Here is a 17926-nt window from a genome sequence, read left to right as displayed (position 1 = left end):
TCAGAGATGTGTAAAATTATACCATGTACCTGGTAACCGGTATCATTTTTGCTGTGAAAATCTTTTCTCTAGACATATTACTCAAAATTTATGTGATGCCAGTTTCAACGTTTCAAAGTAAAACCATAATATGTGCATATTTTAATAACATTTTTTGTGTGGAAAATTTAAACTCCGCATAAACTGTCAACATCTAGTAGAATACACGGACTGCTGTTCACCATATTTCAACGCGCGTGTTTTCAGAGCAGAGATCACACTGAAAGCTCGTCAAGGTTAGTACTTTTACATGTAGTATTGAGTTTCAGAGGCCACTATTATGTTATGATATTTTGAGGTGCTCCCCTGTGGGTAGCAAATAGGAATTTATAGCAATAATAAATATTGTTGTGAGTTTTTATTTTGTTTTTTTTTTTTTTTGTTTTTTTTTCGGATTTGTTGGCAACAGTTGACTCTTTCAGAAGTAACTTTATTATTTTGGATAGTACTGTAGCGGATTTTTCTTTATAGCCCGGTCTTATGACCTTTAGAGACTAATAATACAGGCTTTGCTCTGCTCTCTGCTTATCACCAGTTAATCTCTATCAACTCCGAGGTAAAAAAAAATTTAATATTTTTGTAACGTATAAGACTGATATTTACTTCAAGTATTTGGAGACCCCAATACAGAAATATGGATTTACTCTCAATACTCCAATCATTAATTCAATGTCGTTATTCTATTTAATACACCAAATGCATTCCCAGTCTGTATTGTTCCGGGATAACTCCTGGAGGAAAACTCAAGAATACAACTTATTTCAGTGAATAGGCAAGAACAGCCTAATAGAAGATGCGAAGATTTGTTTTTCCAGTTCGAACACTAAACAGTAAAATCCATTTATTCACATATATACAGTCAAATCAGCAAATATTTGTTCAGAATCTGCAATACCATTTGCGAGACAGAGTTTCAGGGAGAATAACTCTGGGCGACTTGTTGACACGGGTATAGACGGTGAACAGTCTTCAGCAATTTAAAACTACTACGCCAGGTATATGTGCTGGAATTTCTACCTAACCGTAATCCTCAGGTATATTTTAATGCAACAGTAACTCTTTAACTCCCATAGTCACAGTGCTCAGTATAACACTAAATCATCCCTGCGTAATATACTAAAGATAGCAAATCGCCCGCGGGATCGAGCAAATCTCCCGCCAGATCGAGCGAATCTCCCATGGGATCGACCAAATCTGCTCCCCGCCCGCGGGATCGAGCAACTCTCCCGCCAGATCGAACGAATCTGCCGCCAGATCGAGCAACTCTCCCGCGGGATCGCAAATACATTTGAGACTGTTTTTGAGACTGTATAGCTGCCTGTGCACTTCAGTAGCTGTAAATTTTCATCCGGGGTATCTTCTAACTAATCCTCTGAGCCTTGTCTTGATCTTGGCTTTCCCTTTGCCTTGATCTTGCCTTCGCCTTTGCTTTGATCTTGCCTTTGTCCTGGTCTTGACTGTCGTAGACCTCAAGGACCATCTGTCAGACGCCATGATCGATGCCCTGTTATAGCGTGTAGACAAAGTAGGCTGTGCTAACCACCAACACTCCTACATTTTGATTGCCTGACATGCATAGAGCAGCGAAAACTAATATGGCTAACATAGCGTAACTTTTCCGATGCCAACATAACGAAAAGCCCCGTAATTTCTATGAAATAGTGTTATATTAAATAACAATTTGAAGAACACAGATACTATAAAATCTGCTCTTTCATGAAACACATGAAACATTAAAGCTGATACAAACATATATGTAGCTGGTGTGTTTTTTTTTTCATTTTAGCCGATGCCAACAGTCCTGTGTGCCAATTACAGGACGTTGAAGATGATGAAGTTGAAGATACACCATCATGAAACATGATGTATGATTTTATGATTTAATCAAACTGTCAACAGTAGTGTTCGTATCATGATTCAACTTACTAGAAGAGATTTTGCTTTCTTCCACAGGCCACATAAACAAGGATATAAAAGTTGTTGGATAAAAAATGAAAGCATCGATGATATATTTACATGTATGTACATGTAGATGCACAAGTGCCATTAAATTAATGGGATGAAAATTTGACTTGAAAATCATAACTTGTTTTTAGCATGTTGAACTTGTTCGAGTCGTATGCTATGAAAACAAACGTTCATGTATTTTCCATATTATTTTAGTACATGTACATTGAGGGGATGAACTTATGTTTTGATACTTTCTTGGTATTGCAGTGAAGCTGCACTCCATTTAGTCCTAGGTAAGAATAAATTTTGTGCAGGTCACATTGTGAAATCTTAGTTCAGGCTTGGAAAATCAGGTTGATTTGTGCGTAAGATATGAAGATCTCGTCATATGTTATGGATGGATTATAGCGATCAGGTTGTCTGCTTGTCTCTCTATTTGTGACTTCCATCCGTGTGTCCATCATCATTACCTTATCAATGCATTGAAGTGTGTAGAATGGGGACTTGTAGATGGCGTTATGTCGATATGCCTTTCATGAATATGAACTGCTTTATTTTATGTACTTATGAACAGCATAATAAGTAGCATAATAAATAATGTATTATATGTACGATCTATATACTGTATCAATATTCGTCCTGCAATACTTATTCTAATAAAGAATTTAAAACATTTCATGTTCTTTGTGTTTCCTCAATCAGAGCATTGGTAAGGACTGTATCATTTTTTCAACTATAATTGAAGATATGCGTGCACCAGTATACATTTTTGAAACCTTTTTTTATTTATCAAATGAAATTGATGAACACCCTTTGTCCGTAAAATGTCATCGTCTAATACCTTAATCAACATGTGACATAATGTGACATTAATATGTGATATTTTGAATAGTGAAATAATGTGTGTATTAAACACATAGCAGGGTGTTCACAGAGCTCAAGATCTGATTATATCTGATGTTACAGAGGAAAAGGATAACAAGACAGTAACCATTGCTGTCGGCGTGTCATGTGGCCTGGCGATAATCATTCTCCTCATCGTTATTGTTGTGATCATAGTGCGATTTAAACATCAGAAACAGAAGGGCACGTATGTATTCAACAGCAGAAATTAATAAAATGACTTTTATGGACAGTAGCATACATTGTGGCATGTTCATACACATGTGTTTTTCCATGATGTAGTAACATTCTGTCAGTAACAGAATTACAGATAACAGATATACATGCATACATGATTATGTACATCAATGCCTGTAATGGACTCCTTGTACATTATGTGTACTGGCTAGCATTGATCAGCATTTTCCCACCAGGATTCTGCATATACTTGTATGTGTCTACTTCTGTTATATACTTAGTTTACATTCAAAATCGCTTTCATACTGAAAGTTCTGGTCAAGACCCTTAACTGACAGGAACTTGACATTTGAGTTCATCAGGAAATAGCTGACCTGGTTCATTTTAATGTTTGCATGTTTAGAGTTATTTTGTCCTCTGAGAAAAAAGTAATTTGGTGACCTTCATTTTTTATTTGAAATTTGTATTTTCAGCGATGACTTTTTACAGTGAATTTTTGCAGAAGGATTGATAGGGAATGAAGTGATCTTTGATATTTGTTTTCAGGCGTCGTCGTCAGAGACCTAGGCCTGAAGACTTGAATATGGACCCTTACGAGACTATGAAACCAGTAAGACAGTTGTAGTTATAGTAACACTTTGATGGCCTATCGTATGTTGACGTACCATAGGCTACGTCTTGCGTAATGTATTTAAGATGCCGTTCTTTTCGTTTTGAAGGATAATTTAAATACCGGTTAAAGTATAGGCTAATAATGTACAAGTCAGGTGAAATCCGTGATATACCTTATTTGTATCTGCCTCTATTGACGTATATGTGTCTTTGATGTTACATTCTGTACTAAAAAATATCCCACATGCCTAACAGGTAGGGGTGTCCACATGAAGAGCCTCCTGACTGAACGTCAGCTTTTAATCTCTGCAGAAAAGTAACCGAAATAATGTAGTAAGAATGATGAGCGATGTTAAAAACATGGTCACGAAGTGCTCCCACACTCACATTTTGCTACAGTTTTTTGGCCCGATCGGTATTGAAAACATATGTTTATAAATTAAAAATATTCGCTCAGTTCTGAGCGGAAAATCTCTTTTTTCAATCACTTTATCACATTCCAGGCTCCAGTCAATGCAGAGAGGAAATACGAGGGTATGCGATTTGATCAACTTGAGATATCAACATTCCGTCTGAGAGTTTCTAATGAAAATGTGAACAAAGGTAAACATAAAGTGCTAAAAGGAACACTTCAGGAGACTGATGGGCATCAGAGGAGCGTCGCCATCAGAAAAATCACAGGTAAATTGAAATGTAATTATGAGCATCTTAACTGATGCAATTGTTTCGAGAAAAAAGAGTTCACATAGGAAAACAAGCCTGTACTTTAGTTGTTATTGTGACTCATGCTAAACAAAGTGCTGGTTCAGTCCATCCCAATGAGACGTTAGAATAGCAATTAAGTTCAAGTTCACAACAAACTTGTCAACATAATTTTCTTGAAAATAAACGAAGTTTGCCAAAACCCCGAAGAGTAGATGACTTATTACTTCTTTCCTTGAAGCAATGTACCTAGTTTTATTTCACAAAACAACTTATTGATGGAGGGTTCCTCACCCTACCTGGTAAGCTGTTGATCCACGACAGCTAATTTTATTTTACTCTCAGTTAAACATCTTACAATATTTTGGTTGTGTCTCAGTCTTAGTCCACGTGCGCTTGAGTGCAATTTAAAGTGATCACTAAGGTTGACAGGTACTGCCTCGTGCACACATTTCTAAACTCGTGTTGTAGTCATGTCTCTTTCTTACATTTAACCAGTCGAGATCAGAGAGCATTCGGTATAAATGTCAACGTTTAGCGCGACCTAAAATAACTCGGGCAACTTTGTTCCGCGAAACTTGCAAACAAGTTTGTAATTGTCCAGACAACATTGCAATAGTCAAAAAGAGGTAATACCAGAGATGAACAGTTGCTTACAATTTATTTGCCTTTATTTCTTTTTGACTCTCTTCTTTTCTTACCATGCTTATGGATCGCATCAAGTAGCTTCGTCTACAGAAAAATTGAGCAATACACTAAAAATTAATAAAATTAGAGTCAAGATGTAGAGCATTGATGACTACAGTATGTTCATATTTTGCATTAAAGGAACCAGTCCATTTGAGCGATGTAAGGCAGAGATAGATATTATGCGGAATATTGGAGCCCATCAACACGTCGTGTGCTTCCTGGGTTACTCCATACAAGACGGTAAGTCCTTGTCTCATCTACTCACTCACTGGTGTTATCAGTAACGCCATAGTTCGAATATGGCCAAGCAATCACACTACGGTCACTACTGTCATTTAATGTGAAGAGAGCCTGGTCTTGCCATACGTTAGCACATTACTGTTTGTCAAGTCTTTAACGTCCAAGCACAAATGAAAACGTGCATTGCTTGAACAGGGTGGGCTTGTGTTCTGGCACCATATTATTTACTTACTTATTTGATTGGCGTTTTACGCCATACTCAAGAAAAGTGTCTCTATAATATATCTACCTATTATTAAATCAGGTCGTGTCATCCTGCCGAAAACTCGACCGATAGCATTTAACTTAACACGTGGCTGCAATTTCTTCTACAAATTATAACAGGGATAAAGAAATGACCCGAGGTAGTTAGTTGTTTAGTCGTGTTGAATGGCTTATATACAGGTTCATTTCGTGATAACAGACAGCCGTAACTTTTTAGATAACTTTGTCTGTTAATGCTGTCTATGTGTTCCAATTTGCAGATAACACCGTTTTCATGATCAACGGCTTTGAAGAAAGGGGCGATTTACAGAGTTTTCTGAGGGATAAAAGACGAAGTGGATCAAATACAGAACTGACAGAAGCTAATCTCTTGCTCTTTGCTGAAAATGTGGCCGAGGGTATGGCGCATCTATCACAGCTAGAGGTATAGGTGAAACGCAGGTCAAGTGCCACAACCATTATGTATTTGCAACCACCATGAACTTTATGTGGGTGCGACACTTAATTTCTGCAAAGTTTATCCAAGTATTAGTAAGCGAGGGCAAATCATAATGCCCAAAACATTTGTTGTTTTTAGTTTATTTTTCATTACAGTCCAGATAGTTCAGTTTGTAGAACATTAAGTATTTAATGCCATAATTCAACCAAACGGAAATGCAAAAATAACAAAAAATATATATTAGTGTCGATAAAATGTTCCCTGGTTTTTGTCAGCACTGAGTAAGCTCCCTTTGCTACATCTCCTCCATAGACCCTTCATGGAGACCTGCGAGCTGTGAACGTTCTGGTTGGTGGAGACCTGACGGCAAAGATATCCGGCTTCCAGCATGCAAGACCGGTCGGATTCGAGCCAAAAGACGTGGATAAGGTAAACTTGATAGGAATTCTGTGGCAAATTCAAAGAGTAAGCATATAATTACATCCAGGTATATCCTTAGTTGAGCGAAGTTGTTTTGTATTTTTAGTTACTGAAAAATTAATGTTAAGTGTCAGTTGAAGTGTAAAGCAACTTTTGTATCGAAGAAATACATGTATTTTATCTTACAGTATGCTTGAGTTCATACTGAAAATAATTTTTCGTTCTAGTTCACCTTTCCGCTGTGCAGATGGGCTTCGGTTGAGACTCTGGAGGGGAAGGTCTACACACAACAAAGTGAAGTGTGAGGGCTTTTAATTGAATTTACCGTATACCGCAGTGGGACTTAAATATGTGACATTCCATCATGAAATTGCCCTTTGAACTGTGTACTGTAGACGTTGTACATCATGGAAAGGACAAATAGGATAGTCATGAACCAGCTGTTCAAAAGTATAGAACTTAAGCCGCACACGTTTTAATCTTAGTTCAGGCTAAACTGCCTAAGTTATTTTACTTAAGCATTTAAGCGTTTTGCTTAAACAAAATCTTTATACCGTAGGTGTGTAACCAGTTGTTTAATTTAAGTTTTGTTTTAGTCCATAAAGTACCAAGCAAGGTAGGTTACTGATGTTACGGTATTGAAAACGGCAACAGAAAACAGACTCAGTGACTCAATATTACAATGTAAACAATGCTTTATATATAAAATGAGACGTACAGTTTTACAGACAGTTCAACAACAACAACATAAAAAAACATACACATCAGTATTACCGGTCTTTACAAGTTTCCAGTTCACCTTTGCATCCCAAGGAATGTATTCCAGGAAATCCAATGTAAAGACCATGGGATAAACACACAATTCACACAAGTCACAAATTGTCCTAGACAGGTACTTCGCCAGGTTAGCGAACACGAACACAGTACACAGGTTACACAGAACTGGAACAGTCAAGCCTTTGAACGACGTCACACCCGCAGAGCACATTACAGGGTAAATACAGGCATGGAGGTATAATCCTCTTCTGATCAGTCACAGCTCCCGCAGAAGCTCACAAACGAGCCGTTCAGAGACGTAGAGTAATGTCACCTTGTGGCAGAACGAACGTCCTTTGCAAAACTGAAAACTTCAGTTTAGAGTCCTTGACGACCTTGTCGGTCAGGTGAGGTCAGCGTGTTAAACAAATTACCTATTTTCTTGGCTATACACCAGCGATCAAACAACTGCTCCTTAGCTCGACCAAACTCAACGTATGTCTGATCTCTACCTTTTTCACAGTTACGAAATTTCTGGCGGTAAGCTTCAGGCACCAATTCATAACCCTTCAAAATTACCTCTTTCACATAGTCATAATTAGAAGCATTCTCTACACTTAACTGAGTGTAAATTTCCCTGGCCTTTCCAATTAGCACACTCTGTAATAACATAGTCCAGAACTCTTTAGGCCACTTCAAGCTATTTGCAATTTTCTCAAAATGCAGAAAATACTTATCCACCTCTTTTTCCTGAAAGGATGGAACTAACCGAATGTATTTGGTCACATCAAATCCTGAATCCTGTCTCTCATCTCTCCCAACCTCTAACTTTTTCATTTGGAACTCCAATTCTCTTTCCCTCTCTCTTTCTTGCATTTCTCTCTCCTCTCTCTCTCTCTGCATTTCCCTCTCTCTTTCCTCTCTCTCTCTCTCTGCATTTTCAACTTTTCTAACTGTATCTCATGTTCCCTCTCTTTCTCTTCCAATCTCAACTTTTCTAACTCTAACTGCTTAAACTTAAGCTCGGCATCAGACTGACCCTCGAACTCATAATCAGATAATGCAGAACTATCAAACTTCCCTATCTCCACTAAATGTTTCAACAAAGTATGCTGCATATCTCTTTTCCTCCATGAAGACTTTATGGACAAACCTAAAAATGTCCCTAACTTAACCAAGTCTTCCTTCTTTAAACTCTCAAAAACATCCTGATCGGGCGCATTAACAAACTGTTTAGGATCAAAATCTCCCATTGTAAATATTTAGCCACTGAATCATTCACCGTTAAAATTAAGCAATCGCTTCTCACTTGTGTTTAACTTCAAATAGCAAAACAAAAAGGAAACAATCAGTTCCCGGACAAGCCCCCAATTTCTGTTACGGTATTGAAAACGGCAACAGAAAACAGACTCAGTGACTCAATATTACAATGTAAACAATGCTTTATATATAAAATGAGACGTACAGTTTTACAGACAGTTCAACAACAACAACATAAAAAACATACACATCAGTATTACCGGTCTTTACAAGTTTCCAGTTCACCTTTGCATCCCAAGGAATGTATTCCAGGAAATCCAATGTAAAGACCATGGGATAAACACACAATTCACAAATTGTCCTAGACAGGTACTTCGCCAGGTTAGCGAACACGAACACAGTACACAGGTTACACAGAACTGGAACAGTCAAGCCTTTGAACGACGTCACACCCGCAGAGCACAACACAGGGTAAATACAGGCATGGAGGTATAATCCTCTTCAGATCAGTCACAGCTCCCGCAGAAGCTCACAAACGAGCCGTTCAGAGACGTAGAGTAATGTCACCTTGTGGCAGAACGAACGTCCTTTGCAAAACTGAAAACTTCAGTTTAGAGTCCTTGACGACCTTGTCGGTCAGGTGAGGTCAGCGTGTTAAACAAATTACACAGTCCACACTGTATAATCATAATAAAGATCCGAACACCAATAAACGTGACTTCCGCAGAAATTCACATAAACCAGACATCAGTACTACTGTGGTACACAAACGGTGCCGGCATAAAAATCTGTCCTCCCAAATGAAACTGGCATCACCAGCTCATATAAACATAATGGACTCTATACGAGAGCGTCGCACACTCTCCTGGCTCCCAGTGGATGCAGCAAAAATACCTCCCCTCTGCACAGAAAACACGGCTTATATACGTGCCAGGTGGATTCAACTATTTTTAAACACAGAGTTTAACAGCCAATGAACAGCCAGTTAAATAAACAGAGTCTTGAACAAGGTGCTTTCGGCCAGGTCCGCGCTGTACATATATAACAGGGCCTGTTATGCTTTCACAAAGGTCCGCAGACTAACAGTACATGAAAACGTTAAATCGTCATACATAACACTGAACATTGGTGAAAATGAACTGTAGTCCCTAACAGCAGTTACTTTGTCTGAATGGCACTGTGACGGGACAAAGGGACTGCACTCAGGATTTTCACGTTTAACTCCAAACAACTCTCTGAAATGTGATAATATAAATCAACGTACAGACTATATACACAACGTAGACTGAAACTATCCTTTTTAGATTTTATCTCATAGTATCACCTTTTACACTGACTGACTATCTGGAATATATCAAGGCGTAGGTTATTGTCTTCCACAGGTGGTCATTTGGTGTATTGATGTGGGAAATCATGACCTACGGAGCGACACCTTATGGGAAGATGAAGTCCAAGGAGATACGCCGCCTTCTCAGCCAAAACTGTCGTCTGGCCTGCCCTAAATCCTGCCAAATTCCATTGTAAGCGTTATACTTGCTTAAATATTGCCGTGATTGAATTTTGATATAAGTGCTTATGGCTGTTCCTGTTGTCCTACTTAATTTTGTACTTATCTCCTCCCCGTCCATTGGGGACCCCATCTGTCCGTAAGCTACACAGCATTTGCTGGTATATTTTATCAAAACGGTCCGTCGCATAGGATCAATACTTTGTGCACGACTTTACCATTACAAGCTATAGGTCAAGTTCGAGATTCGGACAGTGCCGTCTAATATGAACAAAATGATGGCCGTTTCCGTTGTAGACTATAACATAGCCATTATTCTGAGGGATCAAACCGCTAATGCTAAAAGCAATATAGACTTCCAGAGTGCTTGTTCATTTACTTTATATTTTCATAACCCATTGTTCATGAATATTTTAGTTATCTTTCAAGTTTATAGATTTGCTGATAACATGGTCATTCTGTCACCCTCACAGATACACTGTAATGTTAGAGTGTTGGAAAGACGACCCTGCTGAACGACCTTCCTTTCAGGATTTGTCGCGCAGACTGGCCGATATGACAGCACACGTACAGGTACACGTTTACAGTTTTTAGTGGAAAATCTTACATTAGTCCCCTTATACACCGGTACAGGAGAGAACAATATGTTTTTCCCTGGTCTGACCCCTTGACGTCTTGTCAGTATAAATATTATTAAAAGGCCCAACAGTGGGAATACTGAATGTCACAAGCGCTTTGATGTGTTGTCCCCAAAAGTTCCAAATTACTGAGTGGGGGTTAGTTTGGAAACTAAAGATCTATTTCGTGGAACTTTCTGTCTAGATATGGGCTGTTCTTCTTCTCTTGGAGTAACTATTGTGCTGATAACCTGTGCGAAATGTCACACAAATGATTTACCACACTATCCAAAATTAGTATGAGACAGAACTTTCATAGTCCATATAAGTCAAAACAATTCATCTGTTAAATTTAACAGAATGTCTGCCGTCTGAATGATGCTAGAATGTATTCTGTTATTACAATATTGTGTCATATTTAACGTAATAACCTGTTAGCCTAATAAAATGGTTGTGCTGAATCAGTGGAATATTTGTATTTTTTTTTTAACAGAATAATTTGCTGTGACAACAGAATACATTCTAGCATCTCTCAGATATCAGACTTTCTGTTAAAGTTAACAGGTTAACTCTAAAATTATCGTTGCCAAGAAGATGAATTAAGTTTCCACAAGTATTTTCATTTATCAAAAATATTTATTTGTTTATTTGATTGTTGCATAACGCCATGATGAATAATTTTTCACTCACACAATGGCGGCTATCAAACATATGTTGAAAAAGTATTATTTCACTGTTACAACATGCCTTTAGTGGATATCACTTTCCTAAAATGACTGAAAGTATATCAGTCATACAACGTCAATGACCCATTGTTTCCCTGTTCTTACGTTTCAGCAATACATGAACATTGGAATATACGAGAGTCTTGACTTCACGTTTGAAGAAGTGGGGACAGACAGCAGCTAATAAGGAATGAATATTAAAATGTTGTCCTGAGATATTCGGTTTACCCCTTATGGGCAAAGCAATAGATTTAGAATGTGAGTGTAAAAAACAACAAGTGTTAATATTATATTTTGTAAAGTTTTATATGTTTGTGTCTTTCTTGATAAAAGATATGTTGTTTTACACAGGTATATGTTTTAATTCAAAAACGGTTTTACCACTCTATACATGTGTAAATTATATTGATTTTTGGTGAAATTTTGGGAGTTATTTGTAATGAAATTTAACTATTTATAGGCAGTGTATCAATGTTATCCGTAGTTATCCGTCTGCAATATTTTTATATTATGTATGGTACATACTCATGTTACAAAGTACAGTATGTATTATAGATTTCAGCTCATCAAATATTTTGGGGAGTAAGATAAAATGTCAAACAAATGTCCTTTTTGTGAATGCATGGTTTAACAAGTATGTTATCGCCTCGGTAACAGGTGCCATGGACTGTGTGTTTATCCATGTATCTAACTAAATCACCAGTATCACTGACTAATTTTCATTTGTATTGTTATGTAGTGCTTGTGATATATTTACCTAAACGAAACACAGCTTTTCTTCTATACATATTATTAAATATGTCATTTGAGAAAATTTTTTACTGCTGCATTTTTCTGCATCATATAAACTTGTATACCCCTTATGGTTCACTACTGTACCAAACAAACAATTTATACGTTTATTATTTATGAAAACGTATCTTCACCCTATCTCTCAGATAATTAAACATTTAGAGTTATGCTGACAAGTAATCTTACGCTAAATGATGGAACTCTGAAGAAGTGTAAATTACATGAGATTACAACATGCCTTTGTAAGATTGGCAGATTTTTATTAAGATGCTTCCCATTTCCGTTGTTGAGTGTGTAACAGTTTAAAAGCACTTACGTAGGTACAAAGATATATCGGGTCGTCGTGCCTTATAATATGTACTTAACACAAAAACCAGTTACCTTGCACCAGGCTGAAGTTGTATATACATACAAATTTGAATGAAAATGTTTCATCTGTACAGCAGATGCAACAGGGCAACGCAAACATTCTACTCATGTCAGGTTACTGTGTCATTCATTACATCTGAGTAAAAAAGGATGAGTTACAGTAAAAAGAAAGTGAGATGCTCCTCGCCCCTGCTTTTGATAATCATACACCATATACCTCTGTACTGAAGCATACGCCCAGGGTAATTATGTGCACAGACCCAATATTCGGTGCAACTTTTCAGATCATGTTTTTTAAGATATATACGTAAGCAAATTATAGAAATCGTGATCCACGGATCGAAAATGACGCGCATGCCAGATGGACGGATGCATAGGGATGTCACATGCATACAAACATTTAAACTGTGACTCATGATTCTCCTATAATCTGTTTTCAAGATATGAGCTTGCAGAACACCTGAGAGTCCAGGTAGACCTTGTCACTAATTATCCAAAACTGATGTACTGATCTAGCTGATTTCAAACTCAATATGAGGATACACAAACTGACCCTGCACACCTAACTGTCTAATGGATCAATAGATAGTTGTACCCCTGTTAAGAATTTCTTACTGTTACATCGACAGTCAGTTTTGTTTTTATTTGTTTATTGGTGTTTTACGCTCAAAAACTTTTCTGTCTGAGTTATCCATTCTCGAGGGTCTCGATCAGCCATGTTCTTCCTAAAAATTGAGACTTCATGCTTCGCGTTTTTCATTTGTATTTTTATAGGGAGGTCTTAGTGCCATGTGTCCACAGATAAATGAAAGCAAATAATTTGCTATTGTACATATGTCTGTTGGAAATTAAGTTCCGGTAGAGGGGTTAAACTGTTGGAGTATATAAATACGTATATGTAGGTGTTAATTAATCTTGCTGTGTTTATTGGCTCAAGGGGAGATCAGCCCGGGTAATGTCAGAAGCGGAGTATGTCCGGACCGTTAGCTCTGTGAAGTTGGCACAAGATTCCAACACAACATTCAATACCATATTCGCCAAAATGCAGCTTGCTCAGCTGCGAATATGGAGCTCAAAGGTTGTGTTACAATATTGTGCCAACTTTACTTTGTAAAACAACATTCAGATGGTTATTGGTACATACTGTACATGAATGTTACATGTATAATACAGTGCTATTTAGGTAGTTAAAAGTTCATCCAAAAAGACACAAATTTCATTGTTACTGCAATCCTACAATGTTGGAAATATAAGATATATTTTCACATTTCGAACGATTTTAGTGTCAAAAATACCTTCTTGAAATGGGTGTTCTGTAAACTATAACCGGGCCTTGAGGTACATTTCTACGGTCAGTTAACACAGAGTTCAAGTCCTAAAGGTCCTTTAGTCAATATTCCTCAAGTCAGCAACTTGCCACAGTGTCAAAGGGCATTTCGTTTGCAACATAACTGAAACTGTGTATGTATGTAAAGGTGCATAGTTGTGGTCAGGAAGCCAGGAGTCACAACACGTGCAACGCAAGTCGCAGACGCCCAGTAATGGACAATATAGGTCAGTATTTTGTTTAATCTGTATATTCAGTGCCATCTTAGACCGTTTCCAACATGCCTAGGCGTCATAAATGTCCTGGAAAGGCAATTAAACGACGGTATGTTGTTCATTTTTAATATGTCATGCCATCTGCTACTTGCTACAGTGTCAAAAATGCCTTCTGTAAAATGAAATTTTCTTAGTTTAAAACACAAGTTTGTGTCAATACAACACAAGTGTCGAGGCGCTACCACATTTCTTTCGGCCAGTCTGTCTGACACCTGCATACAAACCTGTGAAGATATAAACAGAAACCTAACAGCGGCCATGTTGGAATTTGTTGCCCATCTGAAAAAAATAATCGCATTTTAAAAGACCACGTTCTCAGAGCGGTTAGCGTCGTCAACCATTTCCTTATTAGTGCCACCAAGACTCTCTCGCCATTACCCACCGCGAAAAAACTCGACTGTGCTTGCTACCCGTTAATCTCTTCAGGATTTGCCACGGTAGAAAATATCTACTTATTTCGGCACAGGCTTGTGGGACCATCTGTCCAGTAATGCACAGCTTGTATGTGAGGCTCAGTCGCTTTCATCTCTTGTATTATCGCATTCAGTATTGAGTAAACAGTCATGGTGGAATATGAAAGTTCGTCAAAAACAATAATGAACAACTTTTGTGTTCCAGCTCACTTTTCTCGTTCAGAAAGTAAGCCAAAATCGGATGCAGAGTATAGCTAGTCTGGTTCCAATAAGCTGACTGCATGGATTTCCTCCACTGACTTACAATTGAAGCTTTCCGCAAAGTCTATCTGTAGTATAATATCATGCTTGGGCAGAGCTTCCGTCGTATCTTATCAAATCTCGGACTCGAGTATCCTTTCTAACATTCTTGACTTTTCCCTTAATTTTTCTGTAACTGATACCCTCTTCCACCGTCCATTTATACTTCATGGCGTCTGGCATTCCATCTGGAATTAATATCCATGTCTGTTGGTTCGATGCCTTAAAAGTAAGCCTCTGGGTTTGTGTTACATCCCCCTTCTTCATAGCTGTGGGTACAACGGCCATATTTTGGTGTTTAAGTACACCGGCAACAGGCTTATAAACCATGTTAACAAAATTTGTTTCGGACGCATTCTACAAAACGTTGCCAATGATGGGTTTTCTGACAGAAATTTTGCGTGAAGATTTAACAGGTAATCAGTTACAACCTGGGTTTGGGTCTTCTGTATGTCAGATTTCTTCATAGCAGATTTCCTAAGTTGTGAACGAATTATGCCATCTTCCGTACTTCCTGTCGATATTTTGTTTAGTTACGTTAACCCACTTTTGCCGAACTTTTTCAATTTTGTTTCGTCCAAACCCAGTTTTTGAGCTCCTGTACTTCTTTATGATTTTACAAAAAAAAATTTGACTTCAAAACATTCACTTTCCCTCTTCTTTCATTTGTTTCTTCATTGGCGTTCTTCAATTCTAACAGGAGAGCGTTTCCAAGAATTAACTGCCGGCGAATTTTACTGCCTTGTGCATTCGAGAGACCGGCTATCTGAATGTCACCCCTGGCTTGACTTCTGGGTGTCTGCGGGATTTTGGTAGACTTATTGACAGTCGCTTGCTTGAACCTCTGGTTTTATATTCTGGTTACCAGTAGTAACGAACATTTCAAGTGATATAATACTGTAATGCTGACATCTATCAACTTCATGACTGATGACGCATGTAAAGGCAACGTTTTAATTCAGGCCTACTAAACTGTGGGTTTCAAAAGTGTATTAACTCAAAATGTACATAATACCCTGACAATGGACATGTCACCGATGTGTGACCCTAAATCCTGAACGTGGTTCGTCCTCACCGACCGTAAGTGGAAAGGCCTACCAGCAGCCTGCGAATGGTCGTAGGTTTCTGCCGGGCTCTGCCCGGTTTCCTCTCACCATCATGCGTAAAAAATTATAAGTCTTAAAACACCAGTCAAATAAATAAATGAATAAATGGAACGTGGTTCGAACATATCCACCATAATACTTCAAGACACGTGGAACCAACAGAGAACTATTGATAACTACATACATAGGCCTACATGCATATATGCGCTAGTTTCGTATGTGGTGGTAACGAACCTGTCAATCACGTACATTTCTTTGAGTTACTTTTACCTCTTATCTCACAAGAAAAATGGTAAAGCATGACCTGTTTGTGACAGGTTGTTGGCGCTCTTATAATAAGTGATGTGCGGCCTATATGGTTAATAGGGCCTATTCCATATCTTTTGTTTGTATAGGACTAGGTAGGCCCAAAAGTAAGTTAGGCCTACATTCTGTGCTCTGTGCTGAGGATGGGTAAAGGAAGACGAGTTGGGAAGATGAGTTCGCAGCGGAAATGATTTGATTCTTTGTTGTAAAATAATACCTCAAAGATAGTTTAAAATGAGTGTCATTCATGTATAGGTGTCATTTAACTTCTATTTTATGGCACAAATAAGTACTTCAATGCTGAAAACGGGAGACATAACGTACAAAAGCTGCAGAGAAAATACTGAACCGTTTTAGCATGTTTCAGTGCATAAAAATGTGAGTCTTTAGTCAGGAATTTTGACTTCTATTACTTAATTAGTTTAATTAGGCATATCTGTAGTATTATATAATTATCGTTTTCTGAGCTCAAACATCTCTGGGCAGCCTACGTACGGTGACAATAACGTTACATTTAGGTTCATTCGTTTTAAAATGCACACCGATTTGTGAACAAAGCGGACTTTGAATCCTGACCTGCAATAGTGTAATGTCTTGGAACACTGATTTATGGATCTGCAAACACGTGCAAAAAACAACTCTCGAGACTAGGCGACAACAATTCCCTCATTCATTAATTGAGAATGAGGGAGTAGGGGCCTACACATTGTTTTGAGTCACCATGAATTTTTTTATTAAATGTTTTATTAAAAAAAATAAAACCATTTCTTGCGCTGGTGCAGGCTTATGTCAGAAGTCTATTAACCATAAAATTGACCAATTAATTATTAACGGCTTCTGCTTGGGAGAACTGGGGCAAAACGGACTAGCTAACTTTGGAGGTTCAGGTGAGAGTCCCAGTATAGTTCCATGAATAATGTACAAACGATCATGTTATAATAAATAGACTACTTAAACTTTCATTATAAACATAGCCAGGAAGCTCATGTGTCGACGGTTGCGCCAGTATACACTGTAGGTGAAAAAATGCTCAGACGAGAAAAGTCCGTTTTAAGGGCAAAACAGGCATTAGACATTTCACACGTAACTCTGTACTGGTATTGCGCTTTTTATTCTATTTGTTTCAATGGGGTAAACAACCGATTTGTAACACAAATAGATGTGTAACACAAAAAAGAACAAATAGATAGCTGTACAACAGCTATGGTAAAATCGCACATGCATACCAATGTGAAAAAAGGCACAAATATCATTTTTTTCACTTCTATATACATTGTTTTCCAAAACCTTTTTTCACAATTATTTGGCAGAAGTCCTGCAAATGTGAGGAAGGACGCCTTAACATCATCCCAGTCTGGAATTCTAATACGTTTACTTGGCCCATAACCCAAATATAAACTCAGATGTGTAACGCTGGTTTTAATTTTAAATATGTACATCAGTGCATGGTTTCAGTTTGGAATATATTTTTCAGCTTAAAAGTAAAATATATAACCCTTTGTATGATTTCAGACAAATGTTCCCATTCTCTTACCGGTAGAAAGTCTAAACTTTCAGGTTTTTACCTGTGTATCCTTTTCTTGACATAGATATTAGGATTAAGTAAACACGCAAATAATTATTCTGCATGTGTGTCATTGTTGGTCAGATCGGTGAAATTAACCATGTTCTTTTTTATCTGAAGCCTGTTTTGAAAATGTAATCCTTCTGACTGGATGATAAATGTCACACTTCATA

General features: G+C 37.7%; 1 protein-coding gene across 1 annotated transcript; it reads left to right on the top strand.

The window, feature by feature from the left end:
• Positions 1 to 5225: 5225 nt before the first annotated feature.
• On the top strand, positions 5226 to 11485 carry LOC135462184 (tyrosine-protein kinase receptor Tie-1-like). Its single transcript, XM_064739579.1, has 7 exons — positions 5226 to 5313; positions 5838 to 6001; positions 6329 to 6445; positions 6664 to 6737; positions 9835 to 9972; positions 10433 to 10532; positions 11414 to 11485. The coding sequence occupies exons 1-7, from the start codon at positions 5253 to 5255 to the stop codon at positions 11483 to 11485; spliced, it is 726 nt and encodes a 241-aa protein (XP_064595649.1). The 5' UTR covers positions 5226 to 5252.
• Positions 11486 to 17926: the final 6441 nt, after the last annotated feature.

The sequence above is a fragment of the Liolophura sinensis genome, chromosome 1, assembly GCF_032854445.1.
Source record: "Liolophura sinensis isolate JHLJ2023 chromosome 1, CUHK_Ljap_v2, whole genome shotgun sequence".
Taxonomy (NCBI): Eukaryota; Metazoa; Mollusca; class Polyplacophora; order Chitonida; family Chitonidae; genus Liolophura; species Liolophura sinensis.
The sequence above is the reverse complement of the archived record's forward strand: the minus strand, read 5'-3'. Positions and strand labels throughout refer to the sequence as shown.

Excerpts from the sequence above, each read along its gene's own strand:
- LOC135462184 (XM_064739579.1), top strand. The coding sequence starts at position 5,253 with ATGCGGAATATTGGAGCCCATCAACACGTCGTGTGCTTCCTGGGTTAC. Across the intron at positions 6,002-6,328 it reads CGCATCTATCACAGCTAGAG|ACCCTTCATGGAGACCTGCG; the intron begins GTATAGGTGAAA and ends TCTCCTCCATAG. Across the intron at positions 9,973-10,432 it reads AAATCCTGCCAAATTCCATT|ATACACTGTAATGTTAGAGT; the intron begins GTAAGCGTTATA and ends TCACCCTCACAG.